The 18686-nt window shown below is 37.0% G+C and overlaps 1 protein-coding gene across 2 annotated transcripts; it reads left to right on the top strand.

Moving 5' to 3' along the window:
- Positions 1-424: 424 nt before the first annotated feature.
- socs7 (suppressor of cytokine signaling 7) lies at positions 425-18419 on the top strand. 2 transcript variants are annotated; one of them, XM_048172140.1, is made up of 10 exons: positions 425-2344; positions 4077-4141; positions 4405-4509; positions 9539-9670; positions 12613-12758; positions 12980-13148; positions 15156-15284; positions 16521-16656; positions 17658-17798; positions 17887-18419. In XM_048172140.1, exons 1-9 carry the CDS (start codon positions 981-983, stop codon positions 17776-17778), a joined length of 2367 nt encoding a protein of 788 aa, XP_048028097.1. In that variant the 5' UTR covers positions 425-980; the 3' UTR covers positions 17779-17798; positions 17887-18419. The 2 variants fall into 2 exon arrangements, with proteins under 2 accessions (XP_048028097.1, XP_048028098.1); XM_048172141.1 differs by lacking the exon at positions 9539-9670 and having other exon boundaries at positions 429-2344.
- Positions 18420-18686: the final 267 nt, after the last annotated feature.

Raw genomic sequence — 18686 nt, 5'->3', positions numbered from 1 at the left:
TTACAATATTTATAGGCGTAGATGATATTAAAATACTTTTGGAAAATGACTTAGTATATTCAATCTAAAACTAGCAGAATTATGCTACTTCTTTTCAAATTATTATTGCTGCAGCTTTTATTATAACATATTAATTAATTAAAATGCATTTTTGTACTAAATTGTGAAAAACATTTCCATATACATCCACAGCCTATGTTATGATGCATTATCATAAATTATTGTCATTAAGTTATCATTTATACATGCTACACATGTATAATTGGCATGTCCATCATCATGATATTCTTTTGGTTCTATTAATAGGCTTTGAGTTTGAGATGATTCTTTATTTTTATTTATTTATTTATTTGCATATCAGGATGAGAGTCATTATGATGATCAAATGATGATATCATGCAAGTCAATTGTCTTTGACTCATAATGAAACCGATTTGCAAGGAGAGTTTCATTTGTGTTGGGTTCGTGCGGTAAGGCGATGCCACAACAATTGATGCATCATAAACATCAGTTGGTAAGGCCATCTTCCAGACAACAGCGCGGTAAATGACATGAAAGCAACATTACAGCACGGTGCACGTCACTAAGGGGGACAGCACATAGCCTGCAGCCAAGTGGACAGCAATGGCACCGATAAGACCAAACACGAAACGCATCGAATTTGCGGAAGTGAGCGGGCGGGTGGGGCCTCGACAGTAATGTGACCACAGACGCCGTTAGGATTGCGTGAAACGAAGCGTTATGTATGACCCTACAAAGACCCGTGGAGATTTTTAAGGCCGGACGCGAAATGAGACGAGGACGTGCGCAATGTTGAAGGAGCGACTGAAATAGTGTTTATATGCACTAATTGTCTGGCGCTGAGTGAGAGGGCTAACTAACACCAAGAGGATTACCATCATCACACAACCGAGATCTCATGACTGGAGCAATGTGAAACGCTGATATCGCTCATTCCTTCAGTATATTGAGGAATAATAATGAACAACGCGCAAGATATGTCTCCCGATTTTGTCTTGATGCGCCTGGTCTCCGCGGCCGAGGATGACCGCTTGGACGAGGAGAATGGGAATCTGTCGTCGGGCACTGGACTGACGGTGGCTATCAAGGGGAACTTTGAATGCACGCAGAATCACGGCCACATCTCGGCGGTGAACAAAGCTCCGCAGGCCAGCGGAACGGAGGCACCTGACGCGGGAGTGATGGCGACTAGACCTGCGCTGTCTGTGCCGCCGCCTCCTCTTCATTCAACCGAGGCCCACGGGTACGATCTCACCCACCGAGGTGGAATGGGGCCTCAGCTGTTGGTATTCAGAAACATATCGAGAGACTCTGATGGATTTGCCGAGAACAGCTCGGAGGATCAGCGCAGGGCTTTTGAGGACCAAGCGGTACTCGCTTCGGAGTCTGGCGCTGTGGACGCTCAGCATCCGCCTACATGGACGCTGCATCCACAGCTCAAACTGCCTGCGGTTGCTACGGATACGGAGGGAGCCGAACTGTGCCACCGGCATCGCTTGATTACAGACAAACAAGACTGGCCGCCGGTGGTGGATCACAAAACGAGCTCGATGACAGAGTCGGGCTGGAGCTGCACGACGGCGCAGCGGCAGCTCCAGCTGCCCGACGGTCCTGTCCTGGAGCTGGCGAGGAAATTCGGCGAGCTGGGAGTCTCTCCGGTACCCGAATTTCTCCTCAAGGATGGCGAGCTGCAGCACTGCTCGTGTCAAAGCGTGCTCGGCTCGGCTGGAATTAGACAGGGAGAGGACCCGACCGAGACCAGCGATGCTCTGCTGGTCCTGGAGGGCCTCGGGTCAGAAGAGGTGAATGGCCTGGGCATCAATACCTGTCAGAAGACCGAGTCCCAAAACAATGAGCCGGGTGCGTTTGCGCTCAAGTGTTTCCCGTCGGTGTTGTCCGGACAAGCTATGGCGGTGTCCGGGGGACTTTGCTCACCGGCGTGTTGTTTGTTGCGAGACTCGGTAAACACCAGGCCTCAGGCTCCCACCACCGACAAACTGACTCCCGAGGTCCTATCCCAGGTCGTTTCCAGCCAGGACACCCCGTGCTCCAGCCAGGCGTCCACACCGAAGGCCCGGCCGGACAGGAGCACGACACGGGCGCAACTTTCCGCTGCGAGCGGAGGAGAGAAGACTCTGAAAGTACCAGGGAAATCCAGGAAGGGCTCGCTTAAAATACGCCTGAGTAAACTTTTCAGAACTAAAAGCTGTAGTGGCTCTAACAACCTTTTGGACAAGAGACCTTCAGTCACGTTCTCCATATCCTCAGCGGGCAGTTTAGTTGACATGTCTGGAGCGAGCGGAGGGGAACAAGACACGGCCAGGTGAGTTCTTCTGCCCAAACATGAATGAAATATTGAAGATTTTATGATTCTATTGTTGTATTCTATTTTTTTTTTAATTTGTTCTATTAAATTCGACAACAAGATTTAGAATTTTCGAGCTCTCTCAGGAATTGTTTTTTTTTTTTACAATGGAATCTTATGATTAGGCTAGTTATTTTAGTTTAAAAAAAGAACTGAGGTAAACATAATTTGAAAACTATTTGTGGTTGTTTTCATACAGCATAAACTACACTGTCATACTTCAAACGTGAATTTTCAGTCAGTTGTGTTCTTAAATATTGCTTTAAAAAAGCTGCTAACAATTTTACAAAATAATGACTACAACTTTCACTAGAACATGCGTTTTTGTGCAACCATTGTAGTCTTGATTAGCAATCTTTGTACAGTTCATTTAAATTTGTGTGCAATTTTATGGAGTTGCTTACACTGTCAGAAAAAAAATGTACAAGAATTTTATCTTTAGGGGTACAACAGCTTGGCACTGGGGCAGCACTTAAAGGGAATGCCTATAATATAGAGTAGTTATGTGTACCCTTAATACTATGAACCTTAAAGGGGTAAATATGGTAGAGTTGCCCCCCCATTGTTACAAGCTGTTGTATTCCTAAAGGTACAAAATTTAAACATTATCTTAAGAGTGTAGAAAAACACAGACCTTAATGTACTATTTAATCATAGACTTTTTCTAAAAATTGAACATTGCATAGAAAACCCTATATATTTAAAATACATTTATTTCATACTAAGTATAGTTTAAATCTATAGTAAACATACTGACATATCACTTGAGACTTAAAATTCTAATTAAACTTAATTTCGAGTAGGCTACTACTTGTGCACAATGCACATTTCTTAATATTAAGCTTAAAAAATGTATTTTAATGTCACTGATGTATGATCTTTGTATAAAGAATGCAAAATATTTAAAGTGTACCTAAAGTATACATGCAATAGTTCCACTTTAGCACAATCAAATATACTTAAGTATATCTTTAGTTGGACCTCAGCACTACTCCTGCACAAATAAAGTGCATTAAGTACAAAATTAGTTGTTAAAATTTAGCAGACTTTTAAGTATACCAGTTTAATATAACAAAAGTACATTTGCAAGGTATTTTTATTAAGTACATAATATGCAAATGTATTTGTAGTTTACTTTGCATGAAATAAATGTGTTTCAAATACATTTTAGTATATTTATTTTTCACTAGGGATGGTGTATTAAAGCATTCAGCGTTTACAGCATTATGGAACCAACTATGGTCTTTCACCTTTGGCTTTTCAGCATGTTGTGCAGCTTAAAATTTTATCCCAAAAATATTTAACATTTCAATCAACGATTTAGCCCCACCTCACACCTAATAGTGATTGAAATTAACTCGGAAATTGGACACTTTTTGCACACTTCACATTTTCAATAAATATTTTTAAAAAATTAAATTAATTTCATAAAACACATTTCATTAAACCTGTTGTACTTTAAAAATAATGATTTTTAATAGCTTTGAATGTGAGTCGCAAAATCATAATTGACCTAAGGATCACAGGTGAGTGCAGTTTATAATGTGATTATATGTGTACTTCTAATTCATTATAAACTCTAGATTAAAAAAGATAAATAATGCTATGAGATATAAAACAGAATTAATGTAAATGAATATGTGGTCTTTTTTTCATTTTAGTAATTAAAATGATGATTGTCTTTCTGCAGCCAACCTGGACTAACAAGGGCACAAAGTGCCTTCTCTGCGGCCTCTTTTACTCCCGTTTTCACAGGTAAACGAAGATTCAGGGGAACTTAATGGGGTGGAAGCTAAAGGAATCCTTGGAATACATTAAATGAAGGCACATTTGCAAGCCACTAATGAGCTTACACAGTGCATGGGAAATATAATGACTCAGGCACACGATTTGGATGAGATTAGTCTCATTTTAGGCCAATCTTTGGAATTATGCTACATTATTGTAACAAATGTTGTTAATGTCGTTCTTATGGCTCTTGTCATTAAGTTCTATTTGTACTATTGCTCTGGTTGCAGGAGAGACGGTGTCTTTGGTGGATGTGGACATCTCTCAGAGAGGGAGGAACTCCCCTCACCCTCCCACTCCTCCACCTCCCCCTCGGCGGAGCCTCAGTCTGCTAGGTGAGCTCCACTACGGATGTTCACACACCCCCTTGATCTCCTTTGTTTCTGCTTTCCTTCATTCTTACCTTTTACATCCCCATCTGTTTCACACTTTTTAAATATTTCTCCAGTAACCTCCCCCATGCCTCTGGGTTCCTTCCCTTCATCATTTGTACTGTCACCTCTATCTATACAGTTACATTCAAAAGTTTGGGGTCAGTAAGATTTTTTTTAAATTTTGAAAGAGGTCACCATTCTCAGTAAGGCTGCATTTATTTAAGTAAAAACAGTAATATAAATCACCGTTCTTTATTAATGCGCTGCTTTCATTGAAGCACACACACATACATCACTCATACACAGAGATCTTAGATTGCACTGCACGCACAGAAACATTCAGGAGCATAGGCGCCGATTTATGTTTGTGCCGGTGGGTGCTCAGTCCATATTTAGACAGACCCATGCTAAATTTGTATATTCCCATGTGGTCTAGTGGCAGAACTTTTGCTATGCGAGTCAGGCATTCTGGGTTCTAATCTAATAGTTTTTTTTCTTTTCTTTTCTCAATAAGACCAAAGATGTTCATTAATGATTGTATATAAAGAGGCCAGAGCAGGGACACGTTTGTGTGCAGTTTCAAAAAAGTGGTGGGGACATGTTCCACCCGCAAATTACGCCTATGAGTGTTGTCGCGAGTCGCGCTCTCACTGATATCTGATGATCAGTAGCGGCTCACTAAATAAAATAATTCAATAAATATCTGTTTACAATAAGCACTTACAATAAGTAGACCATTCTAGAGAAAGAGCAAAAAGAGAGTTTGAATGCATCAAACTTGGCATTTTTCATTAAAATAACACAATAGAAACGGCCTCAAATAAACTATAAAAAGGTGAAGATAATTGTGTTTGAAAGATGCAATCGATTTTTCATTGGTTAAATCAATGGAGAATATCTTGTTTTTTTCTGTGGGTGCTCGACCATTTCCGTGGGTGCTCGAGTCCCAGAGTCCCCACGGGATCGGCACCTATGTTCAGGAGCACAGAAACTTGTTATCAACACTGCCCTGTGACTTTTATTAATAAAATAGCTTCGCTACTGAATTGCTACATTTGTATTTCTCAGCAACAATGAGGTAAAGTCGCTGTTTTTGAAGTAATTAAACTCACAGCTTCATTGTTAGTAGAGAGAGACGCAGGTAATTCACATGCATTTCTCATCTCTTTCTCTAGAATCTAGAATGCTAGATGTAATTTAAGTTTCAATTCACATTTATTTGTATATAACGCTTTTCACAATGCATATCAAGATTACAATTTAGAGTGATTTGTTATCAGAGTTGACTTTTGTGCAAGTTATGTAATTTCAGAAATGTACATATAAAAATCGCACAGTTAGCTAACAATCTATTAATTTAAACAGTGTATTAATTTAAGGCAGAAACACAAGCCGTAACTGATGAAAATAACCATTATTTTTGCGCTGCAAACATCAATAACAGCTTTAACTTGTCAGTGCTGGTAACTGACCATGGTATAAGCAGATATTCCACAGCTAGTGATTTGAATGCACTTCACGTGGGGTGGTTCTTTGCCTCCACGTCGTGCATTAAAGTTGTTTAATGCACAGCTAGCCATGGATTATCCCTTATATATTTGCTGAATTTTCAGCAGCCATTGCTTCAGTCTTTAATGTTACATGATCCTTCAGAAATAATTCTAATATGCTGATTTGGTGCTCAAGAAACATTTCTTATTTTTAGCAGTGTTAAAAACAGTTGCTTCTTAATGTTTTTGTGGAAACCGTGATACATTTTTTTCATTATTATTTGATTAATAGAAAGTTTAAAGGTACAATATGTACGATTTTTGGATTCAAATATCCAAAAACCACTAGAACAGTGTTATATGTTTTGTTGACTTACGTACTTACATTATCCCAAATGTTTTCAAGAATGATTAAATCCAGAGAAATAAGCAATTTTAACCAGGACACGGACCATGTCCGTGCATCGCCTATCAATGACAATCACAAAGAACATGATTTCTGCCCGAGTCCTGTCCCGATTCTTTTCCACCAGCTGTAGACGTGAAGACAACACCTCACAAGCTATGCTTTTGTTTTGAATAAGTGTCCTCTAGCGGCGAAAATTTACATAGTGGGCTTTTTAAAGAACAACATTTATTTGAAATGTATGCTTATAAATGTCTTAACTGGCCCGTTTCATCAATCTTGCTGAATACGAGTATTCATTTCTTTTAAAAAATCTTACTGACCCCAAACTTATGAACGGTGGTATAAATAAATATTAAATGGATAAATAAATAAATGGAATTAACATCCATTCTGTGAGATTCAATCACAAGTGGAGAGCATTAATAAATACAAACATAAACATAAATATGGTTAACATATTTTGTGATTCTGTCATTCAAACCACATTGAGAAGTCCAAAACTAATTTGACCACATCACATTTGTAGTGTGAATGCTAATCCGTCTCAGACAACATCAAAGGACTGCTTACTCAACTGTCAATCAAATATTCCTAAAATTGGCCAGTTATAATCTGATTTTTTTTTTTTTTTAACTTTTTTTACATTTAAAGTAAGAGATTAAAGACCCTCCCCTCAAAATCTGATCACAAGTATTTGAAAAAGACTCTATTAAGATTCATGTTTCTACCAGCCAAACGCTGATCAGTTTTACCTCACCTCTGTGATCGAACCCAAGGCGGATGTTAAAGATGCCGTGTAGGACGTCAACCTACTTGCTTATTCTTTCACTTTGTCCTTTCATTTCCCCTTTTTTATTCGACCTTCATTCTTTTCATTTCATGGTAATCGGTGTCTCTGATTGCATTCTGCAAGCATAAAATTTGCAGAAGCGCCACTAAAAATGAGTTATTGTGTAGGTGTATGTGTGGTTAAACTTTACCAGTAGTTGGCACACAGATGAGCAGTTCCTTTTCTAATAAAGTGAGGCCACTGCACAGTTTCTTCCTGTTCATCAGCTCAGAGTGGTCTTTGGGATTGAGGTTTGAAATGATCTCAATACTGGTGAGATAGATAGTTAGATCTGAAGCAGTCTTTGTCATGAGTGAATTAAGATGATTAGGTATGTGGGATTTTTTAGTCCTTGTGTTTTAAGTTGATGATTAGGTGAGCAATATGCACATTTCCAGTAGAGAGGTATATAGGAATATTCTGGGTTCAAAACAAGTTAAGCTCAATTTACAGCATTTGTGGCATAATGTTGATTAGCATAAAAACAAACCTGTATTGTTTAATTATAAAAGAAAAATGGAGGTTACAATGAGATACTTATAATGAAAGTGAATAGTATGGAAGCTTGTTTCCGGCAATGAATAATAATAAAAACAGGTAATTGCGACTTTTTATCTCAGAATTCATGACTCCTTTTCTCACAATTGCGAGATATGAACTCACAATTGCGAGTTATAATGTAAGAATTGCAAGATATAAACTCACAATTGTGAGAAAAAAAGAATTGAGAGATATAAAACTCACAATTGCGTGAAATAAAGTAAGAATTGCGAGTTGTAAACTCAAAATTGCGAGTTATAAACTCAAAATTGTGGGATATAAACTCGCAATTGCTAGAAATATAATTGCGAGTTTATATCTCACAATTCTGACTTTATAACTCACAATTGCGAGTTTATATCATGCAATTCTGAGAAAAAAAGTCAGAATTGTGAGATAAAAAATAGCACCTTTTTCATTTTTTATTCAGTGGCAAGCAAGAGGAAACAAGCTTCCATAGAATAGAGCCAATTTTCGGGTATTTAAAAGCAGTAATTTGAAGCTTACAATTTTATAACAGTCACTTACATTAATTTCATTGTTAAAACCTATGTGTTTTTGAGCTGTGAAGCTGTTTAAATATTTTTTACAGATGTTTGAGAGTTGTAAAATCGGATATACTGTAACTTTACACTGTAGGTAGGCAAGTGGTTTTTCCACACTACAATCATGTTTACATTCTTATTGTTTACATCTTGTACTTTTGAAACAATGATACATTTTTAACTTGTACAGATTGGCCACATTCACTTCCATTGTAAGTGCCTCACTGTAACCCATAATTTTTTTTATTTTTTTTAAAGAAAAGGTAAATAATTAAAAATACATTTTTGTGGTAATCAACATTGTCACAAATGCTATTAAACAAGATTGTATTGAACCAGTGTTATTATAGTTAACTGAAACTAAAACTATAAAAAATAAATTTTTTGTTTCTTGAAATAAAATAAAAATGAACTGAAACAAAATATTAAAAGACTGTTTTTTTTATTTCAGCTGGTTGGCAAGGCTCATTACTCATTTTCATTTTGTTTGTTAAAATTTGAACTACAAGTAAAATGAAAACAGAAAATATAAAAAGAAAATCAAATTCATTAAAACTATAATAGTATCTCAATGATACACTTTATTGAACCCGTATATTCTTTTAAAGTTGCTCCACATAGTTTTTTCATAGCTGGGAAAAAATGCATTTTCCAGTGTCATGAGTGTGTGATTGAATGCAAATACCAGCGTGTGGATTTGCTCATGTTGTTTTCCCATGTTTCAGTTCCCCATGTCATATGCTTCCTGTCACGCTGTCTTAGTCTTCAAGTGCTATAAGAGGATCAGATATTGTCACATAATTGGAGGATTTGTCTTGCTTCTTTATGGTTCAGACAGGCAAAACTGTGTTATTCATACATAAAGCGCAGGTCACTGAATGTAATATTCACGTTAGTTCCGATACTGCAGTTTGCAGTTAGTCTAATCAAAATCTTCTGAAATCTGGCTGCATTTTGATCTATTTTTTAGTAATATATGCAAGAATATTGTTGCTGTCCCTTTGCTCTGAAGCTGAATGGTGTTAGGGTTGATTTTAGTCATGTTCTGATTCCTCTTCATCGCCTCGGGCTCCTGTCTCATTCTAACAGACTTTAACCTTCTCTACACTTCCATTGCTTTTTCTATGACATCTCCTTATTCTCCTGGCTCTGAACCCTCCCTCCTGCTCTCTTCCAGACGATATAGGTGGGCCGCAGCCTGGGCCTTTCCTAGTGAGTGTAATGGGGGCCTCCCTGCAGTCTCTCCCTCTGCCTCTTCCTCCTCCTCCCCCTCTCCACGCTACCATCCAGCATAGTCTCAGCCTCAATGGTAAGACTTGGGTGCAGTGGAGGGGGCGGTGTGTGTTTCAAGGTGTTTCAGGGCGCCTTTCTGGTTCTGAGCGCAGATGCCAACCTCCCCTTCCTTTTTCGCGAACCGGGTCATTCTCTACCCTCGGAAGCACCTTTATTCCATCGAATATAAAGGGAAATGGAATAAAGTGTGAACGTAACTGTGATGTTCTTGTGAAAAGCAAAGGCAAAGACAATACATGCCATCAGCCGCATGTATCGTTTTGTCAAACAAAGCTTTGGTTGACCGCGTGGTTTCATTTCTCACTTCCTTTTGCAGTTCGGAGAAAGAAGGCAGTGTGACTAATGTGCGTTTATAAAGAGAGGAAGTGTGAGCGAGATGGTGCCAAACCTAAGCTGTATTGTAGTTCTTTTGCTGAATAACTCGTATAGCAATATAACTTTTGTATAAGACATAAAGGTTGATGGTAATATATGGTAACTTTATTATCTATATAACATAGCATGTATACATATTTATTGGTAGTTGATATGACATTTCATCATTGGCTGTTTCCATCTAAAACGTATGCGCAAAATTGGAATATCGCATAAAATATTTGCGAATAAAGCACCGTTTCAATCCCATGTGTTTAAGAGAACAACATTGTCACTTCCTGGGAAATTGGCGCAAAATATCTATAATAAAAATGGAAGTTGCTTCAATCGGGGAAGCCACTGTAGCTCTTTTTTTTTACATTGTAAATGACTTGCGTCTCAGAGCGCACAGACGAAACGCAATAAACGCTGTCAAGATGCGTTCATATGCCTGGTGTTTGGGAACACCATCATGTGAGACACTTCTGGGAGAGAATTATACCAAATAATTCTGATGAGACTTTGGCTCAGGCATTTCAGAATGATCAAACCAACATTTGAGATGCTGTGCAATGAAATTGGTCCGCTGGTTAGTCTAGTTACCCAAACACATCCACTGTTGAGGCAAAGTCACGGGAGGTTTTTGTTGAGGGATTTATTCAGTGAATGTGTTTCCGTCGTAGCTCATGCCTTCTTATTGGATAAAAAATATATCTGCCTCAATTGATCACACACTGTATATTTTTTATGTGCGTATACGCAAATTGGCGTTTCCATCCAGTGTTTTTTAATGCAATATCCCAAAGTGCACATAAAAATAGGTGGATGGAAACATAGATAGTGAAAGATGTGTCATGGAGTGTGAAATGCTATAGGGGAGATGTTGTCACAAGATGTCACAAAAGGAAGTTGTTATAAGGGAAGTTTTGTGTTGGTTTTAAACACCCAGTTCAGAATCCTATTAAATTAGAATCATTTTTGTAAATTCTGTTTCAGAACAACTTTGTTTTGCTCTAGCTGTCTGGAGAGCACTACTGGGGCATGTTGTCACAGGAGATCAATGTGTTCAGTGAATTGGATCTTTATCATGGGAATATTGGTGAAAATGTTCGATTTTTTTACGTTTTGTGTCGATACAGAAATAAACCTGCACTGATAAATAGCAGTCAATGGTGTAAAAAATGTGACAACTAGACTTGGTCACATTCGAATTCATTTAGGGTGCGTTCACACTTGTAGTTCGGTTTCGTTTGGTTCATTTGGTCCGGACCAAAGAAGAAAAAAAAAAAACATTTAGTCCTGGTCCGGTTAGCGTTCAGATTGGCAATTTTATCACCGAACCAAAAGATACCGAACCTTAAGGCATAGGGATACATTCACAACGTGATTGGTCGGATTTTATGACGTATTGCCTATTTTGAGACGGAACTTAACGAACATCCAAAACAGTGCTGTTTGCTGAGGTAAATGCTCTCGTTGTGTGTGCGTAGCCTGCATGTGATGGTATTTTGGCCAGCTGGGAACTCGTGAAGAGCTTATAAAATGTGTAAAGTAGTCAAAACACCGGCGGGAATCCATCCACACACAAATGATCTGCTGCATGGAGACGTGCGTCTGATGCCTGTGATGGGCAAACTCACGACTATGACGAGAAAAACCGACATGCGTGAGGATTCTGTCCGTCTCGTCTTCCTGTTTTTGGTTCGGTTACATGTCTTTGGTCCGTGTTGCGTTCATATATCATTCGAACCGCACCAGAGTTCGTTTGTAAGCGGACCGAGACCCATCTTTTCAGCGGTCTCGTTCCGCTTGTTTGGTGCGCACCAGGGTTCGGATGGCAGCGTTCACATTATGTTCAAATGAACCGCACTAACCGAGCAATCGCACCAGGGTTCGTTTTAATCGAACCAAACATGACAAGTGTGAACGCACCCTTAGAAATATTTTAAATAGCACATATTTTTTAAGTCTTGTCTAATTGTTCTATATACCATTTTTAATAACCTTAAATTATTAGCTTGGGATATTTGTACTTTTAACAATTTACAATTAAAATAAATCACTTGTACTCCTGTCATACTGCAGGACTGTAAGTAAAAAAAACGAACAAAACAGGACCTAAAATATACCTAAACTAAACTAAAATGAATTAAACTGTTATTTGTCAACTTACACTAGCATTCAAAAGCTTGGGTCAGGAAAAAATACTTTAATTCAGCAAGGATCCATGAAATTGATCAAAAGTGACAGTAAAGACATTTATAATGTTACAAAAGATTTCTGTTTCTAATAAATGATGTTCTTTTGAACTTTAAATTCATCAACAAAAAAGTATTGAGGTAAAAACAAAAATATTACGCAGCACAAATGGTTTCCAACATTGATAATAATTCATAATGTTTCTTGAGAAGCAGATCAACATTTTAGAACGATCACGTGACACTAAAGACAAACTTTTGTCTTTAGTAGTGTTTGTTATTTGTCAAGTTATAAAATTAAAAAGAAGGTACAAGTAGTCATTTAGTTTTGTTGGGATACTAGTCTTAGCTGATTGCAACATAATATTTGCTGGTGTATTCAAAAAATGCTCCATTTGTGTCTCAGATGCTTTCTTCCGGGCACTTCCTCATTCTGCCGCATCACCAATGGAGACTCCGGCCCCTGCCAGAGTGGCCCCGCCCCCGATCATGTGTCCACTGAGAGGGGCCGATTCCAGCAGCTTCACTGCCAGCCTGAGAGAGCTGGAGCGGGTGAGAGACAAAAGCAGTTGACGTGAAGTCAAGAAACGACTTAAAATTTCCAGTCATATGATTATCATTGGGCATGTTTATCGTCAGACTTTTTTAACTATGAAACATCTCTGTGGCTTCCTGTGGTTGTCCGTTTCATTTAGTTGGTTTTGTGTGTTTTCTCTATAAAGAGCTTTTGCTGAACACTGTTGGATGGTCATTGTGTGTTTGTGTGTTTGCAGTGTGGCTGGTATTGGGGGCCGATGAACTGGGAGGATGCTGAAATGAAGCTAAGAGGAAAGCCAGATGGCTCGTTTTTGGTGCGGGACAGTTCAGACCCACGATATATCCTCAGCCTCAGTTTTCGCTCACAGGGAGTCACACACCACACGCGTATGGAGCACTACAGAGGTAAACGCACACGTATATACATATCCATAAACACACACATACTCTTATTTGGCATATCAGACTCAAATGTGTAGCCAAAAACACATGAAATCCTATGTTTACATACCCAATCTAAACCACATCCTCACAGTCTGAATAAAAGTTGAGTGTTGACTACACCGCCTGAACAAACAGATTAGATTTCATCACTTGTAGAATGACAGTGCAGACAGTTAGTCCTAAAATCGGATTTGAAAGTAGTCAATAAATGTTTTCACACCCACATTTAATTTCCTGCACAATTTTACTGAACAAAGTAAAATGACTGTCATTTATTAAAGTATTAAGTAAAGCATTTTTTTATATTTGTCTAATTGAAAATACATTTAAAAGCAAATAACACTCCCCATAGAAAAAATTAAAAGAAACCATTTTAAATAGTATTTTCACTTGACACCGGAATGTTAGCTAGCTTTACTGACGGATTTTATTCCTTTTTCTTTTTTCCTTTTTTTGTGTTGTTAGTACATAACAGACAATATGCATATTTTAGACATCACAGTAAACATTAGGGCCTTTCGAAGTTGTTTATATGAGTAAGCTAAATTAAACAATTTGTTTTGACTAACAATTTTTTTTTTATCTTAAGTGAAATTCTACTTTCATATTACAGCTATTTTAGCTTTTGTTTATTTTGAAACCTGTAAAGTTGTAAAAAGCAAATATATATATGTGTGTGTGTATGTATATATACAGCTCTGGAAAAAATTAAGAGACCATTCCAAGTTCAGAAATCAATGTTATATTTTTTCCAGAGCTGTGTATATATATATACATACATGTGTGTGTGTGTGTGTGTGTGACCCTGGATCCTGGTCATAAGTCACATGGGTATATTTGTAGCAGTAGTCAACAATAAACTGTATGGGTCAAAATGATTGATTTTTCTTTATGCCAAAAATCATTAGGATATTAAATAAAGATCATGTTCCATGAAAATATTTTGTAAATTTCCTACCATAAATATATAAAAAATGTATTTTTGTAAGTAATATGTGTTGCTAAGGACTTTATTTGGACAACTTTACAGATGATTTTCTCAATATTTAGATTTTTTTGCACCCTCAGATTCCTGATTTTCAAATAGTGGTATCTCGGCCAAATATTGTCCTATCCTAACAAACCATACATCAATTTAAAAAAAAAAAGACCCTTATGACTGGTTTTGTGGTCCAGGGTCACATGTGTATATATATATATATATATATATATATATATATATGTATATATGTGTGTGTGTGTGTGTGTGTGTGTGTGTGCCCCTGGACCACATATATATATATACAGCTCTGGAAAAAATTAAGAGACCACTCCAAGTTCAGAAATCAATGTTAAGTGGTCTCTTAATTTTTTCCAGAGATGTATATATATATATAATATATATATATATATATATATATATATATATATATATATATATATATATATATATATAGTGACCTACATACACACAACACCTACATAACATTTTGGCTTATGTCTAATAAAAAATTTATTGATATGGTCTTTGTAATAAATAATCATTTTACTTTGTATGAATGTTTTTGTCTTTGGGAAAATAACCCCTTATTTCACAGATGAGGCTTAAGCTAGTCCCAGACTAAAATGGATGTTTGAGCTGTTTTAACTGAAAGTAATTTGCACTGACATATCTTAAATATGTCTGTGCCATTATTTTGTCTTCATTACACCAGTAATGTTTTTTGCTAGGGTACATTTATAAAAGCTACTTAAATGTCCTAATAAGGCCTAATCCTGTTTAGTCTAAGCCCTGTCTGTGAAACCGGGCCTAAATACTTTTAATTAATATTAAGTCAAAATCAGAAAGGTTTAAACCAAACCATAAATATGATCTGAGAAATACTAATAAATTTGTCTGTATCAAATAGTAGTATTTTTTCAGTTGGTCCAAAGGATCTTTTTTTTCCAGTGTATTTATTTTCCTTAAATTTGTCTTTAACTCTTCAGGAACTTTCAGTTTATGGTGCCACCCTAAATTTGAGGACCGCTGCCATTCTGTGGTTGAATTTATTGAGCGAGCCATCATGCACTCTAAAAATGGAAAATTCCTCTACTTCCTACGTTCACGTGTACCTGGTAAGGCTACAAATATCCTGCTTATATGACAAAACATTAGCAGACAGGATTCTTAGCCACTACTGTTGAATAAAAAGGATTTAATTGTTCTGTTTACTGATGCAGGAGGGACAAATAGGGAGAAAAAAGTGCCTTAAGCTATTTAGCTTTAATTTGCTCCTGTGTTGCTTTTTCGAATATTACTTTTCATGCAGTGTGTAATATACATATAGCTGTTTGTCAATATAAAATGTCATCAAAGTTTTATAGATCAAAGTGCACAACAAATAAAGGTATTGTCTCCTAAAAGAAAGAACCAATTCTGAGCTGCTGAAAAAGTCATCAGCAATTCAAGTCTCACTTCTGTAACATAGACAAGACAGAGCAGGTTACATCTGGTATGAAACAAAGTCTCAGATTTCAAATTTTGACTTTTTTTAAGTAAATACCATTTTGTGGCTCATAACGTTTTGCGACAGATCGCTGTATCGCCTCAGTTTAAGCGACACGTTCATCTCTTCCTACTAGTTATAACACAAAATAAATTTGAATGAACAACAGAAGATATGTTGTTTCAAAGACATCAGTACACACCATTTTTCAAGTTCAAGTCCACCGACATTTATCTACTAACTCTCCTGTCTGGTTTGTCAGACAAAGTGGTGGATTTGGCGTTATGATTGGTCAGATCGCCGGTCAATCAAACTCCCAGTAAAGGGTGAATTGATATGGTAAAACCAAAGCTATATCACTGTGTATACAAGTGCTGAGGAAGCCTCTGGAGCTAAAATTAAGATATGGTAATGGCCGTTTCGTTTGTAACACATGCTGTAAGCAGTAGACCAATCACAACAGACTGGGCCATATGACCAATCAAAGCAGAGTAGGAGGGGTTTAGAGAGACTGGATCCTTTTTTGGACCATTTCAGACACTGTAAGAAAAGAGGTGATGCTGCAATGTATATTATGAGAAAATTAAAGTGTTTTTTAGCCTTGGATCCATGTACAGTAATTCTATTGTAGGAGATCAGCAAAACAAAATTAGGAATGTTTAAAATTGCTTAATAGGGGCACAGAAACGATTTTCGAATAGTTTTAGTTAACAAGTAACAACCATAGTTTAGTCTGAATTGTTTGTGTTAACAATATGTACAGAAGTAAGAGGCAGAGTTTATTTTGTTTGTAAAGACCAAAAACTGGTTTGTGGGTGTGAGAGATGAAAGGTCAGTGTAATGAAGTGTCTGGTGTCTGTCTCAGGGTTGCCCCCAACCCCTGTGCAGCTGCTCTATCCGGTCTCACGCTTCAGTAATGTGAAATCACTCCAGCATCTGTGCCGTTTCTGCATCCGACAACTCGTCCGCATAGACCACATCCAGGAGCTGCCCCTCCCCAAGTATGACTCAATTACACTTTACATTATTTTGCCGATTTAGATTTCTGATACACTATAATTTAAAAGTTTTAGGTCTGTAACATTTTCATATTTTTGAAAGAAGTCTCTTATGCTCACCATGGCTGCATTTATTGGATTAAAATAGAGTAAAAACTGTTATATTGTGAAATATGATTACAGTTTAAAATAACAGTTTTCTATTTTAATTTATTCCTCTGATAGCAAAGCTGAATTCAGCAGCCATTACTCCAGTCTTCAGTGTCACTTGATGTTTTAGATATTATTCCAAATCACTGATTTGGTGCTCAAGAAATATTTCTTAAGCTATATAAGGTTGAAAACTGCTTAATATTTTTGAGGAACCCTTGACACTTTTTTTTTCAGGATTCTTTGATGAATAGAAAGTTAAGAACTAGATTTCTTTTGTAAATATAAATCTCTTTACTGTCACTTTTGATCTATTTAATGCCTTTAAATGCATAAATTTCTTTCTAATAAAAAACTTTCTACCCATAACTTTTGAACAGTACATACAATACTGATAACTGATGCTATTTTCTAATAAACAAGGATCAGAGTATTGTTACGTTGCGGACTTTCTGTGTTCACCAATGTGAAGTTTTAGAGACCTTGTCCTTTAGACGCATTTAAGGTCTCATTTAATGTGTAAAACAGCAATAAATTAAGTCAAAAACACAGTGTAACCTATAAAGAATATGAGATGGAGCTGCTCTATTCAAAAGATGTACTTTAAAATAAATTGTATTAATATAAACAAATAAAATCATGATTACAATATCAAGGGAAATCATCAGTTTCATCAAAAATAATCAATTTTTGTCGTAATTGTGCACCCCTTAAACTTTTAGTTTATTTTCAAGTGGTTATGGGTGTATCACATACTGTATGTTTACCCACTGTTATTATCAATTTACACGTAGGCAAAAAATACTTTGCATACAAAGTGTCTATAAAACTAACTTTCCTTTTTTTCATCTTAGGCCTCTCATTGTCTACTTGAGGAAGTTCTATTATTATGATCCAGAGGAAGAGATGTATCTGTCAATCAAAGGCATGCGCCAGGCAGCAGGTGTGGAACAGGAAGCCGAGTCTGAAACATAGCCAGATCGCTCCTTTTCACTGTAAGTACTTGCAGCAATGACTGTTCTACATATATTATGTTATACTTATGCCAACTTATTTAATTAACGAAACAAAATCATTTTTTAGGATTTCTGTGTGTGGGTAATAGATGGAACAGCGCATGGACACTTCCTGGTGCACAGCTCTGCTCCAACTCCCTGCCAGTCTTCCAGCAGAAGCCAATGAACGTCAGCCGACTGGCCCCTCCTCTTGACCAATACGTGGACAGAGGGAGTACAGAGGAGTGCTGGAATACTGTCTATGTTGAGCAGGCAAATAAATCCAGAGACTGACATGATAGACAAAAGACTTGAAAGGTCACTGGACAGCAAACAGTGGACTTAAAAAATAATAAGTTAAACAAAAAAACGAACAAGGACATTTGACTTGGGGTACTAGCAAAAGCCTTCATCTGTAGGTTATATTACACTGGAGTTTTTAAACTGGCCAGTTTGTGAATCCATCTCTGTTTGGTTCTTCTTTCTTTCCTCATCAGGCCCCTGCCCCTGGGTGGAGTGTGTGACCCCTTTATTTGTCCTTTCTCTGATTGTAACTCCTTCAGTCTGATCAGGCCACATGAACTGTATTTTGAGTAAAAGACAAAGTAAACTTGAAAATAAGTGGTGGTTGACTTTTTCACGTTATTTATGATTTAGGATTATAATTGCTTGCTCTTATCGGTTTTTCCTTAAAACGCTTGAAGATCACTATATTAAGTTACCATGTGTTTGTTTGTTTGTTTGTTTTTGAGCACGTACTATCATGGTGATTCCAAGGTTTTCTTTAAATTAGCATTGTGTTCTGTATTAATAGCATGGTATATGACTGATAATTTTTCAGTATCATGGTATTACTGTTTGCTATCCTCATTATATAATGGTAACACC

Source organism: Megalobrama amblycephala, linkage group LG21 (assembly GCF_018812025.1).
Source record: "Megalobrama amblycephala isolate DHTTF-2021 linkage group LG21, ASM1881202v1, whole genome shotgun sequence".
Taxonomy (NCBI): Eukaryota; Metazoa; Chordata; class Actinopteri; order Cypriniformes; family Xenocyprididae; genus Megalobrama; species Megalobrama amblycephala.
The sequence above is the reverse complement of the archived record's forward strand: the minus strand, read 5'-3'. Positions and strand labels throughout refer to the sequence as shown.

Excerpts from the sequence above, each read along its gene's own strand:
- socs7 (XM_048172140.1), top strand. The coding sequence starts at position 981 with ATGAACAACGCGCAAGATATGTCTCCCGATTTTGTCTTGATGCGCCTG. Across the intron at positions 2,345-4,076 it reads GGGGAACAAGACACGGCCAG|CCAACCTGGACTAACAAGGG; the intron begins GTGAGTTCTTCT and ends GTCTTTCTGCAG. Across the intron at positions 12,759-12,979 it reads GCCTGAGAGAGCTGGAGCGG|TGTGGCTGGTATTGGGGGCC; the intron begins GTGAGAGACAAA and ends GTGTGTTTGCAG.